This window comes from Mastigoproctus giganteus, chromosome 11, assembly GCF_048544385.1.
Source record: "Mastigoproctus giganteus isolate SK-2022 chromosome 11, ASM4854438v1, whole genome shotgun sequence".
Taxonomy (NCBI): domain Eukaryota; kingdom Metazoa; phylum Arthropoda; class Arachnida; order Uropygi; family Thelyphonidae; genus Mastigoproctus; species Mastigoproctus giganteus.
Window position 1 is genome coordinate 67,328,584 of NC_143585.1, and position 22,264 is coordinate 67,350,847.

At 36.0% G+C, this 22,264-nt stretch overlaps 1 protein-coding gene across 3 annotated transcripts in view; it reads right to left on the reverse strand.

Annotated features, from left to right (window-relative positions):
- The window catches only part of LOC150078087 (stromal interaction molecule homolog), a 298,210-nt gene that overhangs the window by 25,309 nt on the left and 250,637 nt on the right, over positions 1-22,264 (reverse strand). For all 3 annotated transcript variants that reach the window (XM_090385520.1, XM_090385518.1, XM_090385521.1), the window contains 2 exons: positions 20,017-20,117; positions 16,704-16,873 (listed from right to left, as the gene is read on the reverse strand). In XM_090385520.1, the coding sequence (XP_090241646.1) occupies positions 16,704-16,873; positions 20,017-20,117 (271 nt within the window). The remainder of the gene's footprint in view (positions 1-16,703; positions 16,874-20,016; positions 20,118-22,264) is intronic.

Here is a 22,264-nt window from a genome sequence, read left to right on the forward strand (position 1 = left end):
AGACCCACACTGGGTGGCAGCTATCACAGTATACTAATGTGGAATTTAATTAAAGAAAACTATTGTCAAAGATAAAGGGAAAGGCTTTTGCTTTCGTAAGGGTGACTACAGGGGTCTCAGACAGTTTTTAAATATTGTGCAGTGGACCCAACTGATGACGTTACCTGCACCAATATCTAAATGGGAAGTAATCAAAAAAGCTATTAGGCTTTTCATCTCAATGCAGAAATACTGTTCAAGGCTTAGACTTAAATGGATGTCAGACGAACTACTGGGACATGTGGCAGAGAAGAAAAGTGCATAGGATGCATATAAATTATCAGGTGATACAGAAGCCTATGGTAGATATAAATTAGTCTGTAATCAAGTCACAAAAGAGGTTAGGCAAGATAAGGCACATTATGAGAGGTCTCTGGCAAAGAAAAACAGCAAAGACTTCTATGCTTATAATAACAATAGAAGGAAGTAGTTGAATCGCATTGGGCCACTTGATGTCATTGAGTTAACTGTTGAAGACCCTGCTCAGGTTGAGGACAAATTGAATAAGTATTTCGCAACAACATTTGCATACGAGCAATTTTTTAGGGAAAGGGATGCCAGAAGTTTATCAAACTCAAACGAGGAGCGAAATGATCTGTGATAACTGAAAGGAAAGTGGAGAAGAAATTGTTGAAGAGGGAAATAAAAGTCACCTGGCCATGGAATCTATACAATTATATTAAGGGAGGCAGCAAACTCTTAGCCTTATTACAGCACCCTTGGATTCAGGGAAGATCCCTATGTATTGAAGATGTGTTATTGTATCCCAAATTCATAAAGGGGAGATCACAAGATGAGATGAGTAATTACAGACCTGTTAGCTTAATCTGTTATATGGAATATAATGGAATCACTGGTTAAAGAAGTAATGCAGGATCATCTGGACAGGCATGCAATTATACTACCAATCACAACATAGATCTGTTAAGGGGCAATCTTATCTAACCAATCTGATAGGGTACTACGACGCAGTGACCAAGGAACTGGATGCAAAAAAATAATTTTCACATCATATACATGGATTTCAGGAAGGCTTTTGATACTGTAACACGTAAAAGAATACTGTACAAACTGGAGCAATGTGGCATTAAGGGCAAACTACACTGCTATGAATAAAAGGTTGTTGTTTTCAATATTTATCAATGATATTGATGAAGGTATATCAGGCTTACTGTCTAAGTTTGCAGATGATACAAATGTTGGCAGGGTGAACTACTGCAACAAGATCTATGAAAATTGGTTCGATAGGATGAGAAGTGGCAGTTGAAGTTTAACAATGACAAATGCAAAGCACTGCATATGGGTAGCAGTAACCACAGAGTAACTTATCTACTGTGTGGTACTACTCTTGGGGTAATGGAGAATGAAAAAGACCTGGGGTTAATTGTGCAGTCAGACATGAAATTCTCTGAGCAGCAGACATGCTGCCAGGAGAGCTGATGTGGTTTTGTCAACAATATACAGAAACTTTGCTAGCAGGGATAAAGAGGTGATTATCCCTATTATATAATGCCAATGGTTAGGCCACATCTTGAGTACTGTATATAGATCTGGAGGCCTCATGTAGTTCTGCTGGAATGGATGAAGAGGACAACTAGACTGGTGAAGGGAACAAAAGGGTGCTTTTACCTAGAAAGGTTTCACTTCTGCAAATTGCAGCATCTCGAGACCAGGCACTGTGGAGAGATCTGATTGAGGTGTTTAAAGCCTTGAATGGATTGAGTAAGCTGAATGTTAATGGCATTCTTTCACTTGCTGAGACTACACACATGAGGGGGGAATAAATTCAAGTTGAGGAAGGATGTTTGCAGGATAGATGTGCAGAAGTTTTCCTTCAGCCAACAGGTGTTTGACTGTTGGAACAGGCTTCCATCTGTTGTTGTGGAAGTGGACAGATTGAATAAATTCAAGAAAGAACTAGACAAATTCTTGGAGGGTACAAATGACTGAACTGTGCAGTTTTTTTGTTTTTTTTTTTGGCTGATGCTATATAAATTTAGTTTCTTGCATCATTTGCCATTACTACTACTACAGTCAATTCCAGTTATTTGGGATACATCAGGACTAGTGCATTTTGGCCTGATTAAGCGGCTGCCCCAATTATGCGAAGTTTCACATAAATAGTTAAAAATACAGCTTTACGATTGATTTTCTGTACGATCAAATCACGTTATGATGGACTCACCATAGTAAAATACTGTTCACTATACGATATGTAGTAAGCGCTGGTCATTGTGATCACGTTTGTGAATTGAATTTTAATTCTATTAAACAGCGATTCCAATTAGTGAAAATAGAAGGAATATATTATCCACAGGCTATAAAAGTAAAGATATATTAAGTACAAATTTACACTTTATTACCTTACCAATTAAAAAATTGAATGATACGTGAAAATCAGAAGAATATTTTTCACAGGTTAGCAAAATAAAAGCAAAGTTACACTTACATGCATGGCTTAATTAATAAGCACTGTAATATGTACATACTAACTAGTTGATATTTCTGTTCACTAACATTTGTGGGTGGGAGTTAAAATTTAAAACCGTAAAAAGGATAAGCAATCAATAACAAAGAACACAGCATACACAAATCGCAAGTAACGTGATACGTGCAAGTGAGAACGGAGTAACAAGTTGCGAAGCTTAAAAAATAGGAATGAAGAGAAGATTCTGAAAATTTATTTTTATATGATTGAAGATTTCATGGAAGTGTCAACACCTTTCACCATAATAACGTAAACACTCACAGAATTCCAGGTGTCGGTATTATCATAAATTCAATAAGATCGAGTTTACTATCCATTTATAATAGATTGCACTAACAGAAAAGCCCAATAAATCGGAAACTGCTAATTGTTTAATGGTTGTGACCTCCAGAAATACGACCGGACAATGTAGTATGGTCGGAGACAATCGTATGGTAATCTCGAGTGCTGCAGTCTCCTGCCCCGATTAAACGGCATGTTGTCCCAATTAAGCAAAGTAAACCCAGGCTGTTTTCTCAACTGGGTTCTGTTCTTTAGGATTTGTCCCAAATAAACGGCTGCCCCGATTAACTGGTGGCCCAAATAACCAGAATCCACTGTACTACAAGACAGTAAAATTATGCTCATACTCAAATAAAGAACCTCAAATTAAAAAAAATATTTGCTATTTGATCCTCCAACAAAAAATTCAATGTTCAAATTTTCTTGGCTCATTTTGGAAAATACTATCCAAAAGTTTGAGTTATGTTAAAGCTTTGTTTAAAAAATTGTTTAAATGCAGTAAAACTTCATATTTAAAATTTTCTGAGAACTGGTGAGGGAAAAAAGTGCATATTTTGAGAAAGTGTAAATTATAAAAAGAAAAAAAAAAAAAAAAAAAAAAAAAAAATGGATAAGTCTGCAAGGATGCACTTTTTTCATGTAATTTTTTAGGTGAATAGATCAGTTTAAGCACAGCTGTTTGGCAACATCAACATGTAGTGTTCTGATGTATGAATACACAAGTCCTAAAATAATTTTTTTTTGTTTCAACAGAAATATATTTCCTTTTTCTTTTGCCATTCCATATACTAATGAGAACAATCCATACTCAGGTTTTTTGTTTACAAAAAAAAAAAAAAAAATACTATAACACAAAAAACAACTAATGTGATATATGAAAACATTTGAGAAGAAGAAACAAATCTGTTCATACCCAAAAGCACGGGTGCTGCAAAAAATCTTAATATGTAAAGTTATGATACCTAAGATCATAACTTGACATATTAAGGTTTTATGCAGCATTTGCCACTTCATAATTATTTAATTGTTGAAATGAGTATAAATGGTTAGAAATGTGATTTTTACAGGCATATTTAACATGAAAAGAATATGCAGAAATGGTATAACTGCTGTAATGATAACATAAATCAATTTTAATGTATTTTCAACTTAAGCAACAATTTTAAGCAGCATGAAGCAAAATTCAGTTCTAGATGTTCACCAATAATAAATATGACAAGAATTAAAAATGATTTGGACTATTTAATGAATATTTACAGAAGTAAAACATAAAACCAATGCTACAGAGTATATATAAGGTCCAATCTAAAAGTTCTGTGAACGTTAAAAAAAAAAAAAATTTTTTATTAATGATAAATGCTTATCAATCTTCAATATAATCTCCTGCTGCAATCACACACTTGTTCCATCATGCTTACCATTGGTCAATGTTGTTGTTGTTGTTTTTTGGCGCAAGGGCTACTATGACCAAATTGCGCCTAATTCTGTGGAGAGACACTGAACAGATCAGTAAAGCGAGTTTATAAGAGCATATATATATTAATCTGTTTCAGAAAGTGAAACAATTCAGATAGATTAGAGTTATCTCCAAGTATATGTCTTAGTTCAAGAGATTCGTTCAAGTTACGGAGGGATCTAAATGTTGTGAATCTGATAGACTGATAATGATCGCACTCTATAAGAATATGTTTTATAGTTAGTGGTGAATCACAATGCATGCATACTGGGGGGTTATTTCCTTGCAATAAATAGAGATGCGTAAGGTGGGTATGTCCAATACGTGCCCTGGCAAGTACAACTTCTTCGTGCCTGTTTGAGCGGAAACTAGATTTCCATACCTGCGGATTCTGTTTTATATTTCGTAACTTGTTATTTAATTGATTATGCCAAATTTCTCTCCATTTTTCATTGCATATTCGGTGAATGATAAATTTATAGTCTGTGAAAGGAATCTGGATATTGTCATTGTCAGTGGGATTTCTTGCTGCTTTATCTGCATGCTCATTTCCTGGTATTCCAGTGTGCCCTGGGATCCAACAAAAAGTAACACTCTGCTTATTTTTATGAAGATCCAATATTTGAGTTTTTATTAGATTTATCAATGGATGTGGAGAGCGAGAATTTCCTTGGAGCGCTGTCACTGCACTTAAAGAGTCTGTATATATTATAGTCTTTGGTGTGGAGTTAGTAGCAATGAAGGTCAAACCCATCTTAATGGCATAGAGTTCTGCAGTGAAAACACTGCATTCCTGAGGCAACGAGACAGAGACTGTTGATGTTGGTAGAACCACGGCAGCTCCCACAGCTGTGTCATTTTTGGAGCCGTCAGTATAAATTTGCAGAGTTTGTGCATTTGCTAAGGAGTGGGCTGCATGTATTTTCTGAAAGGTTTCGTTGTTCAGGGATTGTTTCCCCCAACGTTGAAAGTAATAATCGCATGAAGGCATGCATGCTTTCCATGGAGGTTGCACGATTTCTCTTTCTTGATGAATATTGGTCAAATGTATATTCCACTGCTGAATTAGTTCTTGTAGGCGGATTCCTGTAGGTTTGTTTTCATGAGGTTTATTTCTAAAAAGGCTTACCCATTGGGGATCATAGAGGTGTGACCAGATAGGATGATATGGAAAACTATTTATTTTAACTGCGTAGTTGAGGAGCAGCATCTTTCTCCGAAGGTGGAGTGGAGGTTCATTGGCTTCTATATATAAGCTTTGGATTGGCGAAGTCCTGAATGCCCCAAGAGCAATCCTGAGCGCACTATGTTGTACTGTGTCAAGACAGGCCAACAGAGTCATTCGAGCGGAATCATAAACTGGAGCGCCATAATCTAATCGCGATCTTATTAAAGCTCGGTATAGATGGAGCAGAGTATAGCGATCAGCTCCCCATGTCATGGATGAGATAACTTTAAGTATATTCAGCTTTTTCATACAGATAGTTCGTGTTTGTAGTATATGCTTCTGGAATGTCAGTTTGGTGTCAAATGTCATGCCCAAGAATCGGATATTGCTAGTGGTTGGTATCGGTTTATTTCCCAATGACAATTCGGGTTCTGGATGTAACTGACGTTTTTTACAAAAGTGAATGGCAACAGTTTTGGTTGCGGATAGACGATAACCATTATGTGAAGTCCATGACACTATTTTGTTTATGGAAAGTTGCAGTTGTCGTTCAATAGTACGCATATTCTGTGAATGGCAGGATATTGCAAGATCATCAGCATACAGATAGATGTCTACATTACCCAAAATGTTGGGAACTAAATTGTTTATCCTGAGGGCAAAGAGTGTAGCACTGAGTACCGATCCCTGCGGTACACCTTCTCTTTGGACAAAAGATTGTGAAAGAGCATTACGGTATCTCACTTGAAAAGTTCTATTTTTAAGATAACTCTCTATGATCATTGGGAGTCGACCTCTGAGTCCTATGGCATATAGGTCTTGTAGAATACCATAGCGCCAGGTGGTGTCAAATGCTTTTTCAATATCTAGGCACACCATGACAAAATGTTCTTTTCGGATAAAGGCGTTTCGTATGTTACACTCGGCTTTCACCATCAAGTCTAATGTGGATCGGTTTTTGCGGAAGCCGTATTGATTACAGTTAATGACTGAGTGGGATTCTATGTACCATACAAGTCTATTGTGTATCATCTTCTCTAATGTCTTGCCCAAGCAGCTGGTAAGGGATATTGGTCTATAGTTGCATGGATTCGTCTGATCTTTTCCAGCTTTAGGAAACGCTAGCACTGTTGAATGACACCATGAGCGTGGATAATGGCTTTCGGAGAAGAGCCGATTCAGAAACAGCAATAGGGAATTTAATGCCTTTTGGTCTAGATGTTGCAGCATGAGGTAATAAATCCCATCAGGACCTGATGCCCCATTTTTTGATGTTTTTAGAGCGTCCTGTAGTTCCAAAAGCGTAAACGACTGATTATATGGATGTGTTAGTTTTGTGCTGAAGTTTAATTTGCATTTCTCAGCCCTTCTTTTATGTTGCTGAAAAGATGATTCATACGCAGCAATATCTGATATTTTGTCAAAATTTTCTGCAAGAGCATTGGCTATTTCAATCGGTGAAGATAAGTCTTGTCCGTTCCATCTCAGTATTGTATGGGGCGTTGGTAAAAATCTTCCATTCAGTTTTTTTATTTTATTCCAGATTATTCTGCTGTTGGTATCTTTCGTTATAGTAGAGGCAAACTGGATCCAAGAATCTTTTTTAGCCTTTTTCCTTACAAATCGTGCTTTTGCTTTAAGTTTTTTGAAATTTATAAGGTTCTCCGTTGTTGGGTGTTTTCGAAACAGGTTCCATGCCCGATTTTTCTCTTTTTTGGCAAGCTGGCACGCATCACTCCACCACATATTTACACGTTTAGAGGAACCAGTACGGATTTTGGGTATAGCCTTGGTTGCGGCATTTAGGATCTCAGTTGTGATGTGTTGTGTAGCATCATCGATGGATTTATTTCTGATAATTTCATTGTCGAATGAGATATTAGAAGCAAACACCTTCCAATCTGCCTTGTGAAATTTCCATTTTAAGTGCATATTATTTGCCTGGGGTATTCTAGATATTTGGATTTCACAAATTATCGGATAATGGTCGCTGTTTAGGGGATTATCCATTGTTGACCAGCGAATGAGGGGATACAATGTTGGAGAGCAGATTGTTAAGTCTATAGCTGTAGTTGTTCTAGTAGCGAAATGAATGTAAGTATCTGCACCAGTGTTCAGCAGTGTTAGATTACATTTGTCAAGTAGCGATTCCAGAATTTTTCCTCGTCTGTCTGTATGCGGGGAGCCCCAGAGTGGATGGTGGGCATTAAAATCCCCCAATAAACAGAAGGGGGGAGGGATCTGCAGCAGAAGTTCTTCTAGATCATTATAAGTATATACTTTGTTTGGTGATAGGTAGATTGAAACTATTGTTAGCATGATTCCTAAGGAGACACGTACTGCTACTGCTTCTAAGGGGGTCTGCAGTGGAATATGTTTAGTAGGAATTCTTGAGTTTACAAGAATGGCCACACCTCCATGCACAGTGTTATTGTTATTTCTGTTATGCTGATATATAGTATAATTCTTGATTTTTGGGATTACGTTTGGTGGTAGATTAGTTTCTTGTAAACATATGCTTACCGGACTATACTGTTGGATTAGGTCATAGATATCATCAATGTTGCTACGTAGGCCTCTACAGTTCCACTGTATGATGTGGTCCATTATTTGTTTTTAGTAGTTGGGTTTGGTTCAGTCTGCCTTTTAGGTCCAGTATGTTTCTGTCTCTCCAATTTTATTCTTTCTTTTTTCGAGAAAATTGGTCGTCCGGTGTCCATGTCATCTTCTGCGTGTAGATCTAAGATTGTCTCATCCTGGTTGATGTTTTCATCTGTATCCATATTTGTTAAATTTGGCTGAGTTTTCTGCATTGGAGCTACTATCTTAGTTTTTATGGTTTCTGAGGAGGACTGCGATGCAGTTGACGGTACTGTAATTGGCGTATTATTGGCACGATCTGTCGCATGTTGTTGTTTAGTAGATTGCTGTGAGGCTGAGAGTATTTCTCTAGCCCAGTCTGCAATAGACACGGATGGGGGAACCGACACGTCAGTTTGAGTGGCTGCTGACTGATATTTCTTTGTTGCTGCTGCATAGCTGTGTTTCGGTGTAGTAAGCATAATTTGTTTCTTTGCCTCCTGGAAAGTCACTTTCCGCTCTACTCTGTATTTTTGTATCTTTTTCCCTGTTTTCCATAGTTCACAGGTCCTCGAATAAGCGGGATGTTGGCCTTGACAGTTCGGACAATGTGGCGTTTCAGCATCACATTCCGTTTGTGTGTGAGATTTTGAACCACAGTTTGGGCACACGGCATCCCCTCGACAGACGGTCTGAGAGTGCCCAAACTTTTGGCACTTATAACACCTGATGGGATTAGGAATGTAGGGTCTTACACGGCAGTTTAGATAGCCGGCTTTAACATTCAAAGGTAAATTTGGTGTGCCAAACGTTAGGATGATGTTTCGTGTGGGAACAAGCTGACCATCTTTTCTGATCATAATCCGCTTAGCTTGTGAGACTTTCTGTTCTTTTAATTCTTGGACCAGTTCTTCATCTGTGACATTCATCAAATCCCACTCAGAAATTACCCCTCTGGAGGTATTTAGTGTTGCATGTGGTGTAATTTGCACTGGAATACCACCAAAGGTTGAGAGGTTCAGCAGAGTTTCTGATTGCTTACGACTCGCACTTTCTATAAGCAAATCTCCGGATCTAAGCCTTTTCACCATTTTAGGCGAACCTGATGAGCTTTCCAAGCATTTCTGTATCAGAAATGGGGAGAGCGTATTCATGCATATGCTTGACAAGGAGTGGAAGATTAGGAAAGATGGGAATTCCTGTTGCTCTTTGTCAGTTCGCAGTCTTTTCGACTGTGATGTGTCATGGTCTGTGTCATTGACTATTGGACCTGATGAGCGTCGAGGCTCAATTGGAGGAAAATTATCAAATTCCATGTTTGCTCCTTTTAGCCCCGGGAGAGGGACTTTCTTCTCCCAGGTTACCGGCCCTGCCACGTGGAGGCAGGAGCGGTGCCACCAGTGACCAAGCGAAAAGTGGTTAGTGGTTAGTGTGTTAGAGAAGTTACTTATATATATAATAGAAAGGTGTCTTTCCTTTCTTGTCAGGAAGCTTACTTCTTTATTTAGGAAGAGCCAAAATAAATAACTTTATAAAAGAAAAGGTTTTAACAAACTCTCTAATCAGTCGCTTGGAAAAAAGACGCTTTCAAATCGCTTTGTATATCGCTTTGATCACTCGCTTGGCACTCGGGGCCACCATTGGTCAAAACATTTTTAGTTTTCTTTTGTTAAAGCATTTAGGCAATGTGTCCGATTTATTCTCACCAGTTATTTCATCTTAAATTAATTGAAATTACTTTCATTCATATCTTGTTTTGATTTTCATCATCATCATGAACTTGGTCTGGCTTAGGTCTTTTAAGACCTGTTCCATTGTAGCTCTTGGAGGTGGTCTTGATCGACCCACATCTCTCTTGCCTGTAGGTTTGTAGTTAAAGGCTAATTTTGGGATCTGGTCTGGGTTCATTCTTTTTATGTGGCTGGGCCATTTTTTCTGATACTGTTTTATGTCATTTACTATGTTATCTACTTTTAATTTCTTGTGGATATCTAAATTTCTTTGGTGGTCTAGTCTTGTAAAACCTAATAATGGTCTTAAAAATCTCATTTGTGCTGCTTCTAGTTTGTTTGCATCTTTCTTATTTATGACCCAAGTCTCACAGCTGTAGAAGAGGACTGATTTTGAAGTGATGTTGTGCAGTCGTAATTTTGTTTCAGTTGTTATTTGTTTTCCCAAAGCGGCGTTTAATCTTTCCATTTGTTTTATTATATTTTTGTAGTTTAGTGTGGATGTCTTTCCCTTCATTTGATATTAAATTTCCCAAATAGGTGAAGTCAGATATTTTTTCTATTATTTTGTCATCAATAACAATTTTGTTTTTGATTTTCTTTTCATCTCGTACTTTTTACCTATTTTATTCAGTTCATTTGCTGCTATCTGTAGTTCATCTTTGGATTTTGCAATTATAACTTGATCATCAGCATATAATATAGTTTGGATTTTATTCAACTGTATTCTGTTGTTAATTGTTTGTTTCCATTCTTTAATAATTTTATTGATGTAGATATTAAATAAATTTGGTGATAGTCCACATCCTTGTTTGACTCCTTTATTGGCGTTAATTGGGTCTGAGAGCTGACCATTAGAATATTTATGCAGACTTTTGAGTTTTTATATAGGCCAGGGGTGGCCAACTTAATTTGTGATGCGATCTACTTTTTTTCTTCAAAAATGTGCCACGATCTACCATCTCAAGAATTTAATTGCACATGGTTAAAAAAGTTAATCAAAACATATTTAAAAATGTTGTTTATAAATTTTAATAAAAATAAATACAATTCAGAAAGCTTATTTTAAATTCATGTGAAGTTCATAAGTCATCTGCCAAGCTGTCAAAATCGGGAATATACTGTAATAAGGCCAACCGTAAAGAATTTCTGTATGCAAGTCCGTAAGAGTAGAGCAATTCTTCGTATTTGTTTGTTTCAAATACGAAAAGGCCGATTCATATAGATATGTGAAACCGAAACAGGAATTTAAAAGTTCACTGCAATTTTTTATATTTGGGTACTTTTCTCAGCAAACATATTTCCAAAAGTCTTTCTATGATCTGGCTTTTAGGAAGATATCATTTCGCAATGTAATAATTTCATTTTCAAGTAATATTTTCTCCATGTGATAAATCTCAGCGATTTTTTTCTGCAATTTGTTTCATATCTAAGTCGACATTAAATGGATAAGAAATATATTGAAAAATGTCTTCAATTGTTTTAAAATCACTGAATCTGGTTTCAAAATCATCCACAACTTTCTCAATTTTGGAAACATATTTCTCACTATTAAATTCAAAAACAAGATATTTTTTCAAATGATCTTGCATATTTTCAAAATGATCAAATTTTTTTTTCTTTGGGATCCTTAGCCATTGCCAAAAATGATATTTATATGCAGAAATACTACTAGTCATGTCACCAACATTTTTATTTTTTCCTTGTAATTCCAAATTCAGATAACCTAATTTGCTGGTAAAATCTGCCAAAAAAGCCAGATCCCACAACCACTCCGTATCTTGTAGCTACTGATAATCATCTCCCCTTTGATCAACAAATTTTTTAATTTCATTCAGCAAATTTCGAAATCTTAGTAGAAACAATTCGACTCAGCCACCTCACATGTGTGTGTAATATATCTTATTCATTTTCATTGAGATGCATTTTGAAAAGTCTCCTTTGAAGAGATTGTCCTCTGATAGAATTCACGATTTAGAAAGCTATGTCCATAACACTTTTAGTATTTAATCTTTTTCTGGCTAACACTTGTTGGTAGATGGTACTGTGGTAACTCAAAAAATCTGGAAATTCATCATCCTTATGGCACAATGCAATGAATCCTTTAAGATGCCCTATCATTGCTTTAGCTCCATCTGTTGTTATTGATACGAGCTTAAATAGTGGTAATTTAATTTTTTCAATAAAACTTTTGAATGTGTTAAATATATCAAGACCTCTAGTTCTTCTCTAGTGGCAAAATCGTCAAAAACAATATGAACAAAAATGAGCAATTGAGCTGTATCACTGACATTTAGAGAATCATCCAGTTCTGAAGAAAGGGACACATAATTAGCAATATGAGCACACAACTGTTCTCTCACATTTTTACTAATAATTTTTTCAATGTGTCGTGTTGCAGTATTTCGAGATAATTGCAGATCTTGAAGAGCACTTTTAATTTCATTTCTGTTCATAAAATTTTCAAAAAGAGAATCTGTTATTCCTAAAAATACATCTTTGATGAATTGACCATCAGAAAATGGTTTGCATTTTTTGCAAGAAGGTGAATCACTCTAAATGATGCTACAGTTACTGCTGTAGATTGTAAGTTAGGTGTCATGAAGAAATTGTGTGAATAATCTGGATTTAAGTTCTTTTAATTTATTTTTTCTAAGGTCACTATTAAGTGGAAAATCTGATTGGTATTTACCATGGAGTGTGTTGAAGTGCCTTTCTCAATTTTTCTTTTTTGGGTATAGCCACAGAAGCGCAAATCAAACATGTTTCTTTTATCATTACAAAAAAGAATTCTAGTTCCCATTCTTGATGAAAATGATACGTTTTACTCCTTTTCATAGTATTCATTTTAAATCAAAGGGTATTAAATTAACGTACTGTCCAATTATTAAGTAAGCCAAATAAGAATTCGACACATACACTATGCTCTCCGCAACGTAACTGCATGAATTTTCACTAGACAAGCCTAGCGGCCACACGATGACAAGAGTAGTCACGTGATTCAACAGATTTGTAATAAGTGTATGCAGTGGGGCACGTAATAATAATAATAATAATAACATTTAGATTTTGACTAATCTATTTTTTATATATATTTAAAATTCGTCGTGATCAACCAAAATTAAAGCCGCAATCAACTTGTTGACCACCCCTGATATAGGCTTTGCATGACTTTCCGGAGTTGGATTGGGATATTTTCTTCACGTAGAATCTGCCAAAGTTTTTCCTGGTTTACACTGTCATATTTTTTCGTAATCAATAAACAGCAGAAATGTTGGTAGATTGAATTCTGTTCTTTTCTCCAAAATTTGTTATAATGAGAAAATGGCATCTATTGTGCTTCTCCCTTTTCTGAACCCACATTGTTCTTCTTCTAAGAATTGTTCACTGTATTTATTAAGTTTATTCTTTAGTATATTAGAGTATAGCTTTGAAGCAGTTGATAGCAGTGTTATCCCTCTGTAGTTGTTAGAGTTATTTCCAGAGACTTTGTGTAAATTGATTACTATTCCTGTTTTCCAATCTTTGGGTATCTGTTGCTTATGCCATATGATGCTAAATAATTCTAGTAGTGCAGTAAGGTGCCACCATATTTAAATAGTTCTACTTTCAAATTGTCTATGCCTCAGCTTTTTCGGTTTTTTGATTTTTCTAATATTAACTCTAGTTCTTTAATTTTCAATATAGCTAAAAGTCACATAGTTCCAAATCAGGTGAACAAGGTGGATGGCACGATGGTGAACATGGCACGACAGGGTGCTTCTGTAATTCAAAAGTTGGCAGACAGTAAGTGACATATGACACAGCCTTTCTTTTTTGAAAGAACTAACCATTTTGCCATTTACCAGCTCATTTAAAGCAAATAGTCCCAGATGTTTTAAAATTTCTGGGTAGTAGGCTACATTGTAACAGTGACACCATTTTATGGAATGAATTCTGATAGCACCATCCCATGTTGTCAAAAAATTTGACTGCCACACTTTTCTTGGTCTTGGTGACAATGTTGTTTTCCACCAGGGAGCTTTGAACCTTTGTTTCTGGATCATATCCATAAGATACTGTGGCAGAGCCTTACAATTCTGGATCATATCCATAAGATTCTGTGGCAGAGCTTTACAATTCTGGATCTTATCCATGTGATTCTGTGACAGACTTTCCAAGTTCACAACAAAATTTAAATGTTTACACAATGTTTATTTAATTTAATTTTTGAAAATTTCATCATTTTCAGTACACAATGAGAAAATCAAGCACATGCTCAAGGTAGTTTTATACTATTCTGGTTCATAACAGCTCCACACACCCAAGACTCTCCACCTGTTTTAATTTTTTCTAAAAATGCAGGATCCAACATAGTTTTCTTTCAGTCAGAATGCACAAAACAAACTCAATTCTCTCACCTCATGCCCAAAATCTCAGTCAAATATGGTCTAAACCAACGGAAAGAAGTTTCCTCAGAAATTTCTTGGTCAGTTGACTGATGCAAACTTCATCAATGTTTTGACTGTTTCAGAATGTTGGTGGGTGACTACTCCTTCCTTCATCTTTAAGCAAAATATTTCCTTCATGAACCTCTGAAGCCACTTAAAAACCTTTTTTTTTTCCTTTTTTCTTTTTTTTATGGCAGCATCTTTGTGAATTGTAACAGCCATTCCACGAGTTTTCATGACTGACTTGACCTCCAAGTTTACATTTTATAGTTTATGTTTTCATGCTGTCCAAATTTCATCATTTTCAATATGCACAGCAAATACTTAAGGTACTTCACTCAAAGAAGCTTTCTGCTATACTGGTGCATAACAAGCTAACACTTGGTGTGTTCATGCTCAAAAGATATCACTAGGTCCTGGTCAATCTTTAGCTATAACTATGTGTTCAAAAAATATCCAATTATCGTTCATTCATCACATTTTTTCATCAAACCTTTTATGACAAGGGAAAAAAAAGAAGAAAGAAAGAAAAGCCTTGATTATACCACATCAAGTATTGTAAGTGTAATGCAGGTTTTTGGGAAACTTCCCCTGCCATTTCATGAAGGATGCATATCTGTTGAAAGTGCAACAAAGGGCAACAAGGTAAGTTATTGATATAAAGCAGCATTCCTATATGTATGTGAGAGTGATTTTTGGTGCAAGAGACACTGCAGCTAAAATGCTGTGCCTGAAGTGCTTATGATAGCATTATTATTTCTTGCAGTTATCTTCAGAACTGTGTGTGTATATACAGAGAGAGAGAGAGAGACTCCAGTTTTTTGGGTTTTTGAGTCTTAAGTACTCAAGTCTTTTTTTGAAAGACCTTGCCATATTAAATAATGGAAACATCTTTTTTTTTTCTATTGCAGCTGACATCTAGGACATCAGACGTATACCCAATTACATATGGAGGTGCAAAAACCACCCAAGATTGGTATATTTTGTTCATCATATCAGTTTGTGGGGGGGGACAGAATAATTCATATATAATTGAAAATGGAATACTTTATAATTTTATTCTTAATTCTGACACTATATTGGATAATAAGAACGAGTGATATATTTGTTATTGGCAGTCTTGATATCCAAAAAAATAAAAAAAATATTTCTATGGAAATTTAATACAGAAGAGAAAGTGAGAGCATGACTTTAAGAATGCAGAGATAAAGATTTTTTTAAATAATTAAAAAATAATTAATTATGCGGATCAAAAGTGAATGCTACACTGGAGAAATATTAAAATTCACATTGATAAATTTTAATAGATATTTAAGTTTCAAAGTTTTCTGTTTTTGGTTTGTTGTTGTTTGTTATTTGGTTTTTAGGAGCATCAGCAACTAAGGCCATATTGCTCCGGGGATATGGCGGTGGTCATTCCATGACCTTTCTGCATCCTCCGTATTTGGTGGTCACGGGCTCGAACCCTGTCTAATCAAGAAGCGTGTGCTACGCACTGCTGCTCCTGCCCACCTGGCTACGGAGGCGCCCTGTTTTTGGTGTACAGAAAACCATGCAGTGATATAAAACACCATATCTTTAATGGTTTCACTGAGAAATGATGAGATTACAACATTACATAGCTTGCTTATACTCACATGCAGCCATCATCTGCAGCATTTAAAGGAACTGGATGTAGAATAGAACACAGTTTCACCAATAAAGGAACAATTTACTTCTTTTATTGTTATAACAACTTTTGTTTTCAATAGCTCTGATTTCGTAGTAATTTTATTTGACTATAGCACACCAACTGTTCTACATGCTAGCTTTTCTGGAAATAAAACAAAGGCATGTTATAACAAGTTTTGAGCAACTACTCATTAATTAATGAATTTTACCATCACCCATAAAGATAAGCTGTATATTATTCAAAGCTACCTGCTAGACCGTCTTTTATAGAAGTGAAACTGTAAAGGAGAATTGCTTCAATGATTGGCTGCCATATGCTCCCTCCCCCCACCAAACAAGCAACATTTGGTCACAGACAAATGGATTTCATGGAACAAAAGAGGATCTAACTGAATTTTAACAAAGAATTACCAATGTTGTAAACAGCATTCCAAAGGAAATGCTATTAACACTTGAATATCAAGTGTTAATGAATATATTAATGTGTTAAAATTCTGTTACTGAATAAATTCATCCATAATATTTCTATATCCCCCTATATTTTTATATATTCTTTAATTTTTTTTATATAAATCACTTCCTTAACATTACTTGATGAAATCTTTGACCCCCCCATTATTATGAAACTATTTAAATTAAAAGCATTGAGACATTCATACGCATATAATTAGGTAACTCTGATTTCTTAGTATTACTGATTTTCTGATTTATTAGTGTTACCCTTTTCTACATGTGTGAAATGTGTAAACACTCTTGAAAAGCAAATTAAAACTGTCATAGATCCACTTGCTTTAAAATCTTATGTATATTGAAAACCAATTTTTGGTCAACAAAAAGAAATAGAATAAAAATTATAAACCTGATGTATAATGAATACCAGCACTGCCATTCAAAGAAGCACCTTTCAGAACATTTTCCAGATACAGAAGTCCTGGATTGTGAACTACAGGAAACCCACATAATATTTCTATTTGACGCCACCTGTGAAGCCTTTCTTGCAGATCTTTAGTTACTTCACACAGTGCTGCCCTATATTGGTCATAAAGAAGAGAGTAATATTACAACAAGTACTTATAAAAACAATCTTTTTTCTTTATGATATATATAATCTTCTTTTATGCCTGAGTTTCTAGTTCCATATGTTAAATCACTATAAAATATAATAATCTAATTCACTTAATGGAACTCACATATGAAACTGAAGCAGTTTTAACAACATTGAAGAACCTAAGGGACAAAATATTTTCAAGAAGGCAAGGTTGGGCAAAGATGAAGAATGCTGTAAATTAAAACTTTTAACAGACATAAAATATTTTGCTTCTCCCATTCGTAACCTGCAACAGCCACACAGATTAGAAAAGTTTACAAGGAAACTAAAAGAAAAATTACATTTTATGAATTCCAAATGCAGAGCATGGGTAACTCTACCTGTACATTGACTGATTTTTTATGGCATGTTACCAAATTAGGCCATGATGCAAAGTTAAAACTTACACAGTAACCATAGATAAACCATTAACAAAAACCACCTGAATCATGAATTTAAATAAGTTGTTTACTTAGCTAGTTACTTCCATTATGAGTTAATTACAGGTGATTACACTTATTATGTTTGTTAATAAACAACATTACATCACAGTATTGTATGCTCAGGTAGGTGACATCATAAGAGAGCAACTGATCATCCAATGGCCAATCATTCAGGCCCAGCTTACCCTCATTCACTACCTTGAAAGCCTAGTTCTGTAAATTTAATTGTAGTTAATGCGTGTACACCAATGCTGGGAGTATAGTTAATAAATTTGATGAGCTTGAAGTGCTAGTCAAGGCATCAAAGGCAGATATTGTTGGGATATCAGAGACATGGTGTCACACAGATATAAGCAGTGCAGAATTGGAATTTGGGGGGAGTACAATGTGTACAGAAAGGATAGACAGGACAGGACAGGAAGGGAGGAGGGGTTATTTTATTTTTATTTTTTGTTAGTTGTTGGCGCATCAGCTTCTGTGGCCATAATGCACCTCCCAAAGTTTTTGTATTTTACTCTGATCCAAGCCCGAGGGAGATTCGAACCCACGACCTTTGGGTTGCCAGGCAGGCACTTTACCCACCTTGAAAACCGTCAGCAGGTGGGGTTATGCCGCTAGTTAAGAAACACACAAAATCCAAGGAAGTGCATTCATTTGATGTTGGTGGACAATGCAATGTTGAGTCTGTTTGGTGTAACATGAGTACTGGGAAAGGAAAAATGAGAGTAGGTGTGTGTTATAGGCCTAATGAATCTGATGAGTATAATGAGCAATTGTGCAGAGAAATAGAGTGGGCCAGTAAATCAGAATGTCATATAATGGGGGATTTTAACTTTCCGGATATTGACTGGAACTTCTAGGTTGGTCACTCGCACACTAGAAAGACTTGTTTATTTACTGGATGACTTTTCTACAGCAATATGTCCGAGAGGCAACCAGAGGGAGTAATACTCTTGATCTGATTATCAAGCAGTGATTATTCATGCAATAAGAATTTGCAGATAAAGGAACCACTGGGTGACAGTGATCACAATGTACTGATTGGGAATTACTTAAAGATGTAACTACCTCAAGGCTTTTGTAAAGGTGACTACACGGGTCTCAGACAGTTTTTAAATTCTGTACAGTGGGATCAACTGATAATGATGCTACCAATGTTGAATTTTAAATAGGAAGCCTTCAGGGACTTAATTTTGGAGGCTACTAGGCTTTTCATTCCAACCAAGAAATATTGTTCAAGGTTTAGGCCTAAATGGATGTTAGATGAACTAATAAGGCTCATGGCACAGAAAAAAAAAATGTATGGGATGCATATAAAGTATCAGGTGACACAGAAGCATATGGCAGATATAAACTAGTCTGTAATCAAGTCACAAATGAGGTTTGGCAGGCAAAGGCAGATTATGAGAAATCCTTGGCAAAGGATGCAAAGAAAAACAGCAAAGAGTTCTTTACTTATGCAAACTCTAGAAGGAAAGGGGTGAATCAGATTGGACCACTTAACATAGATGGGTTGACTATTGATGATCATGCTCAGGTAGCTGATAAACTGAATGAGTATTTTGCATCTACATTCACACATGAGGAATTATTCAATGAGGGGAGTGCCAGAAGTTTATCAAATGCTAACAGGGAGCTAAGTGATTTTGTAATAACTGAGAGCAAAGTGGAGGAGAAATAAAAAACATAAAATAACTTAAAAATCATTAGCATTAGTAGAGGCATATGATGAAAGAAAGCAAGCTTATACATACAGCACCAGCCACCAAAAAAAAAAAATCTTCCCATCTTTCACCACAATCAAAAAAACTTCAGCAAGACAAGTAAGAAAGGAAAGTAAAGTTTTTCTTGATCACTGTGGTACTGTACACTATGAGGTTTGGTTTTTTTTTAGGAGCATTAGCAACTAAGGCCATATTGCTCCGGGATATGCGATGGTCATTCCCTGACCTTTCCGCATCCTCCATATTTGGTGGTGACGGGCTCGAACCCCGGTCTAATCAAGAAGTGTGTGCTAAGCACTGCTGCTCCTTCTCACCTGGCTACGGAGGCGCCATACACTATGAATTCATTCCTCAAGGTGCTATTTTGAATAAAGAAGATATGTAAAGATGTACTGGTTGCAAAAAGCAATTCAGTAAAAGAGTCAAGAATGGCAGACAGAGAAAGGCTGTCACACAACAATGCACTTGCAACTGCTTACTTCTTAATCAGAGCTAACTAAACTCAACACAACAAGAGCCCATTAAACAAAACAGCTGTGTTACCACATTTTCCTCACTCACCCGACCTCTCACCATGCAATATTTTTTATTTTCCTGAAAGAGAAACATTTATAAGGCCATTGTTTTTGCAGCAAACAAGGGGGTTACTGATGCAACTCAAGCTGCTCTCTATACTATCCAGCCAGAACAGTCCAAAACTATTATTAGAAATCGTATCAAAATTAGCAAAAGTGTATTACTGCTCAAGAAAGGGTCAAAACGTCACCTACAGCCACTATCAGAGCGGCTGTGTCTAGGTTTAGTTACATTTAATATGCAAGTCTAGGAGACTTTTAACTATACCATGTATTACATCTATACATACACAGTCTAAAGATCTCAAATTAAATTTAATCATGTAACAGTAATTAGACTCACTTGGCTTGAAGAATCCGATCATCCACATCATCTATTGAGCTTCCATGAGCTATACGAAATGCTCCCATAAAAGTGGATCTTTTTCTTCTAAGTTTTTCACACTGCAAGCAAGTCAAAATAAATTATTTGTTTTCTTTTTTTAATAAGAATCAAACTGAAGAACTGATGCACAAAAAAAATGAGCTTATTAAAATTAAAATCTATGATACCATCAACTCTGAAATAGCTCTCACTACAGGATTCTTATCCATGCATTACATAGCAGATTTTTTCATTTTTATGGTTCTCAAGTATTTGCAATTGCAATACTATACAAATATTAGTGTAACTCAGTTATTAAAAATTAAAGCATTCCTGTTTGCAAAAAAGTTTAAATTTTCTTAGAAAAATTTGTCGGATACTGATTAGTTTGTATTTATTTTCTCGTGATAAGTTAGTTTCTATAAGTTATAGAATGTGAAAGAAACCCTCAATAATGAATGCATCTCAAGTTTGATGCCTACTGCCTCTTCATAGAAGAGCAAAACTTTACAATGAAATTCTTAAAAAAAAAAAATCACACTCATAACGCTATATGTTACTAACATTTTCACAATTGATTTCACAATTGCATCGATATTTACAAATGAAAAGCCTTTTGTGGCAAAGGGAAATTGTGGGAGCGAAGTTAAAAAATATGTAATTAATGATATTGAAATTTCGCAAGATTATTTAATGAAAAAACTTTCGAGCCTACAGACCAGTAAGGCTCCTGGAGTTGATGGAATATACCCTATAATCTTAAGAGAGGCGGCAAGCGAGTGCATTGACCATTGAGGCTAATTATGCGAGCATCATTAGACTCTGGGGAGATTCCCTTGGATTGGAAAAGTGCAAATGTATCTCCCATACATAAGGGTGGCTCTAAAAGTGAAGTTGGAAATTATCGACCTGTCAGTCTGACTTCAGTAGTAGGGAAAATCATGGAGGCAATGATCAAGGGTGGAATTCAGGATCATTTGGATCGAATTGAAATTCTCAAGGATACTCAGCATGGTTTCGTAAAGGGAAAATCATGTTTAACAAATCTGGTTCGCTATTTAGAAAGGGTCACTCACGAGCTGGATTTAGGGAATAATTTCGACATTGTTTATTTAGATTTCAGCAAAGCTTTTGACTCAGTCCCACATGAGCGGTTGCTTTATAAGCTGGAACAGGTTGGAATCACTGGGAAAATCCTTAGATGGATAGAAGGATGGCTTCAGGGCAGGAGGCAGAGGGTTGTGATAAATGGCTATTCCTCAGATTGGGTTGATGTAAGAAGTGGGGTTCCCCAAGGATCAGTATTAGGACCACTGTTGTTTTTAATTTTCATAAACGACATTGATGAAGGGATAGAGGGCGTGATGTCTAAATTTGCAGATGATGTTAAAATCGGGAGAGTAGTTAATGATTACTGTCAAGCTGAGCTTCTTCAGAGAGACCTAGATAGACTTCAGGAATGGTCAGAAAAATGGCAGCTGTGCTTTAATCCAACAAAGTGTAAGGTATTACACCTGGGAAACAGTAATCCCAAAAAAACTTATTCACTTGGTGGAGTTCAACTAAAGCCAGTACTGGAGGAAAGGGACTTGGGTGTTACGATACGGTCAGACATGAAATTCTCTGAGCATTGTAAACAGGTTGCAAGGAAGGCCCATGGTGTCCTATCAATGATCTATCGAACTTTTGCAAGTAGAGATAGGGACGTGATAATCCCATTATATAAGGCTTATGTTAGACCACACTTGGAATACTGTGTTCAAGTATGGAGACCGCACCTGAAGAAAGACATCGAGCTTCTTGAAAGGGTGCAAAGAAGGGTAACTCGCCTGGTGAGATCGGCAAAAGGGCGTCCTTATGAAGAAAGACTTCGAATATGTGGGTTGCAGAGTTTGGAAACTAGACACCTTAGAGGAGATTTGATTGAGGTGTTTAAGGCTCTGAGAGGCATCAGTAAAATGAATGAGGACAAAATTTTCAAGATTATAAATGATGCTAGAACTAGGGGACATAAATTCAAGTTACGGGGGGAAATGTTTAGATTGGATTGCAGGAAGTTCTATTTTAGCCAGCGAGTTATAAATTACTGGAATAAGTTGCCTTCATGGGTGGTAGAGGCCGAGAGTTTGGGGAAATTCAAAGGTCATCTGGATAGTACTTTCGGGTAAGGGAAGCACATAGGATGATAGGTTTAATTTCCTTTTTATTTATTTTTTATTTTATTAAT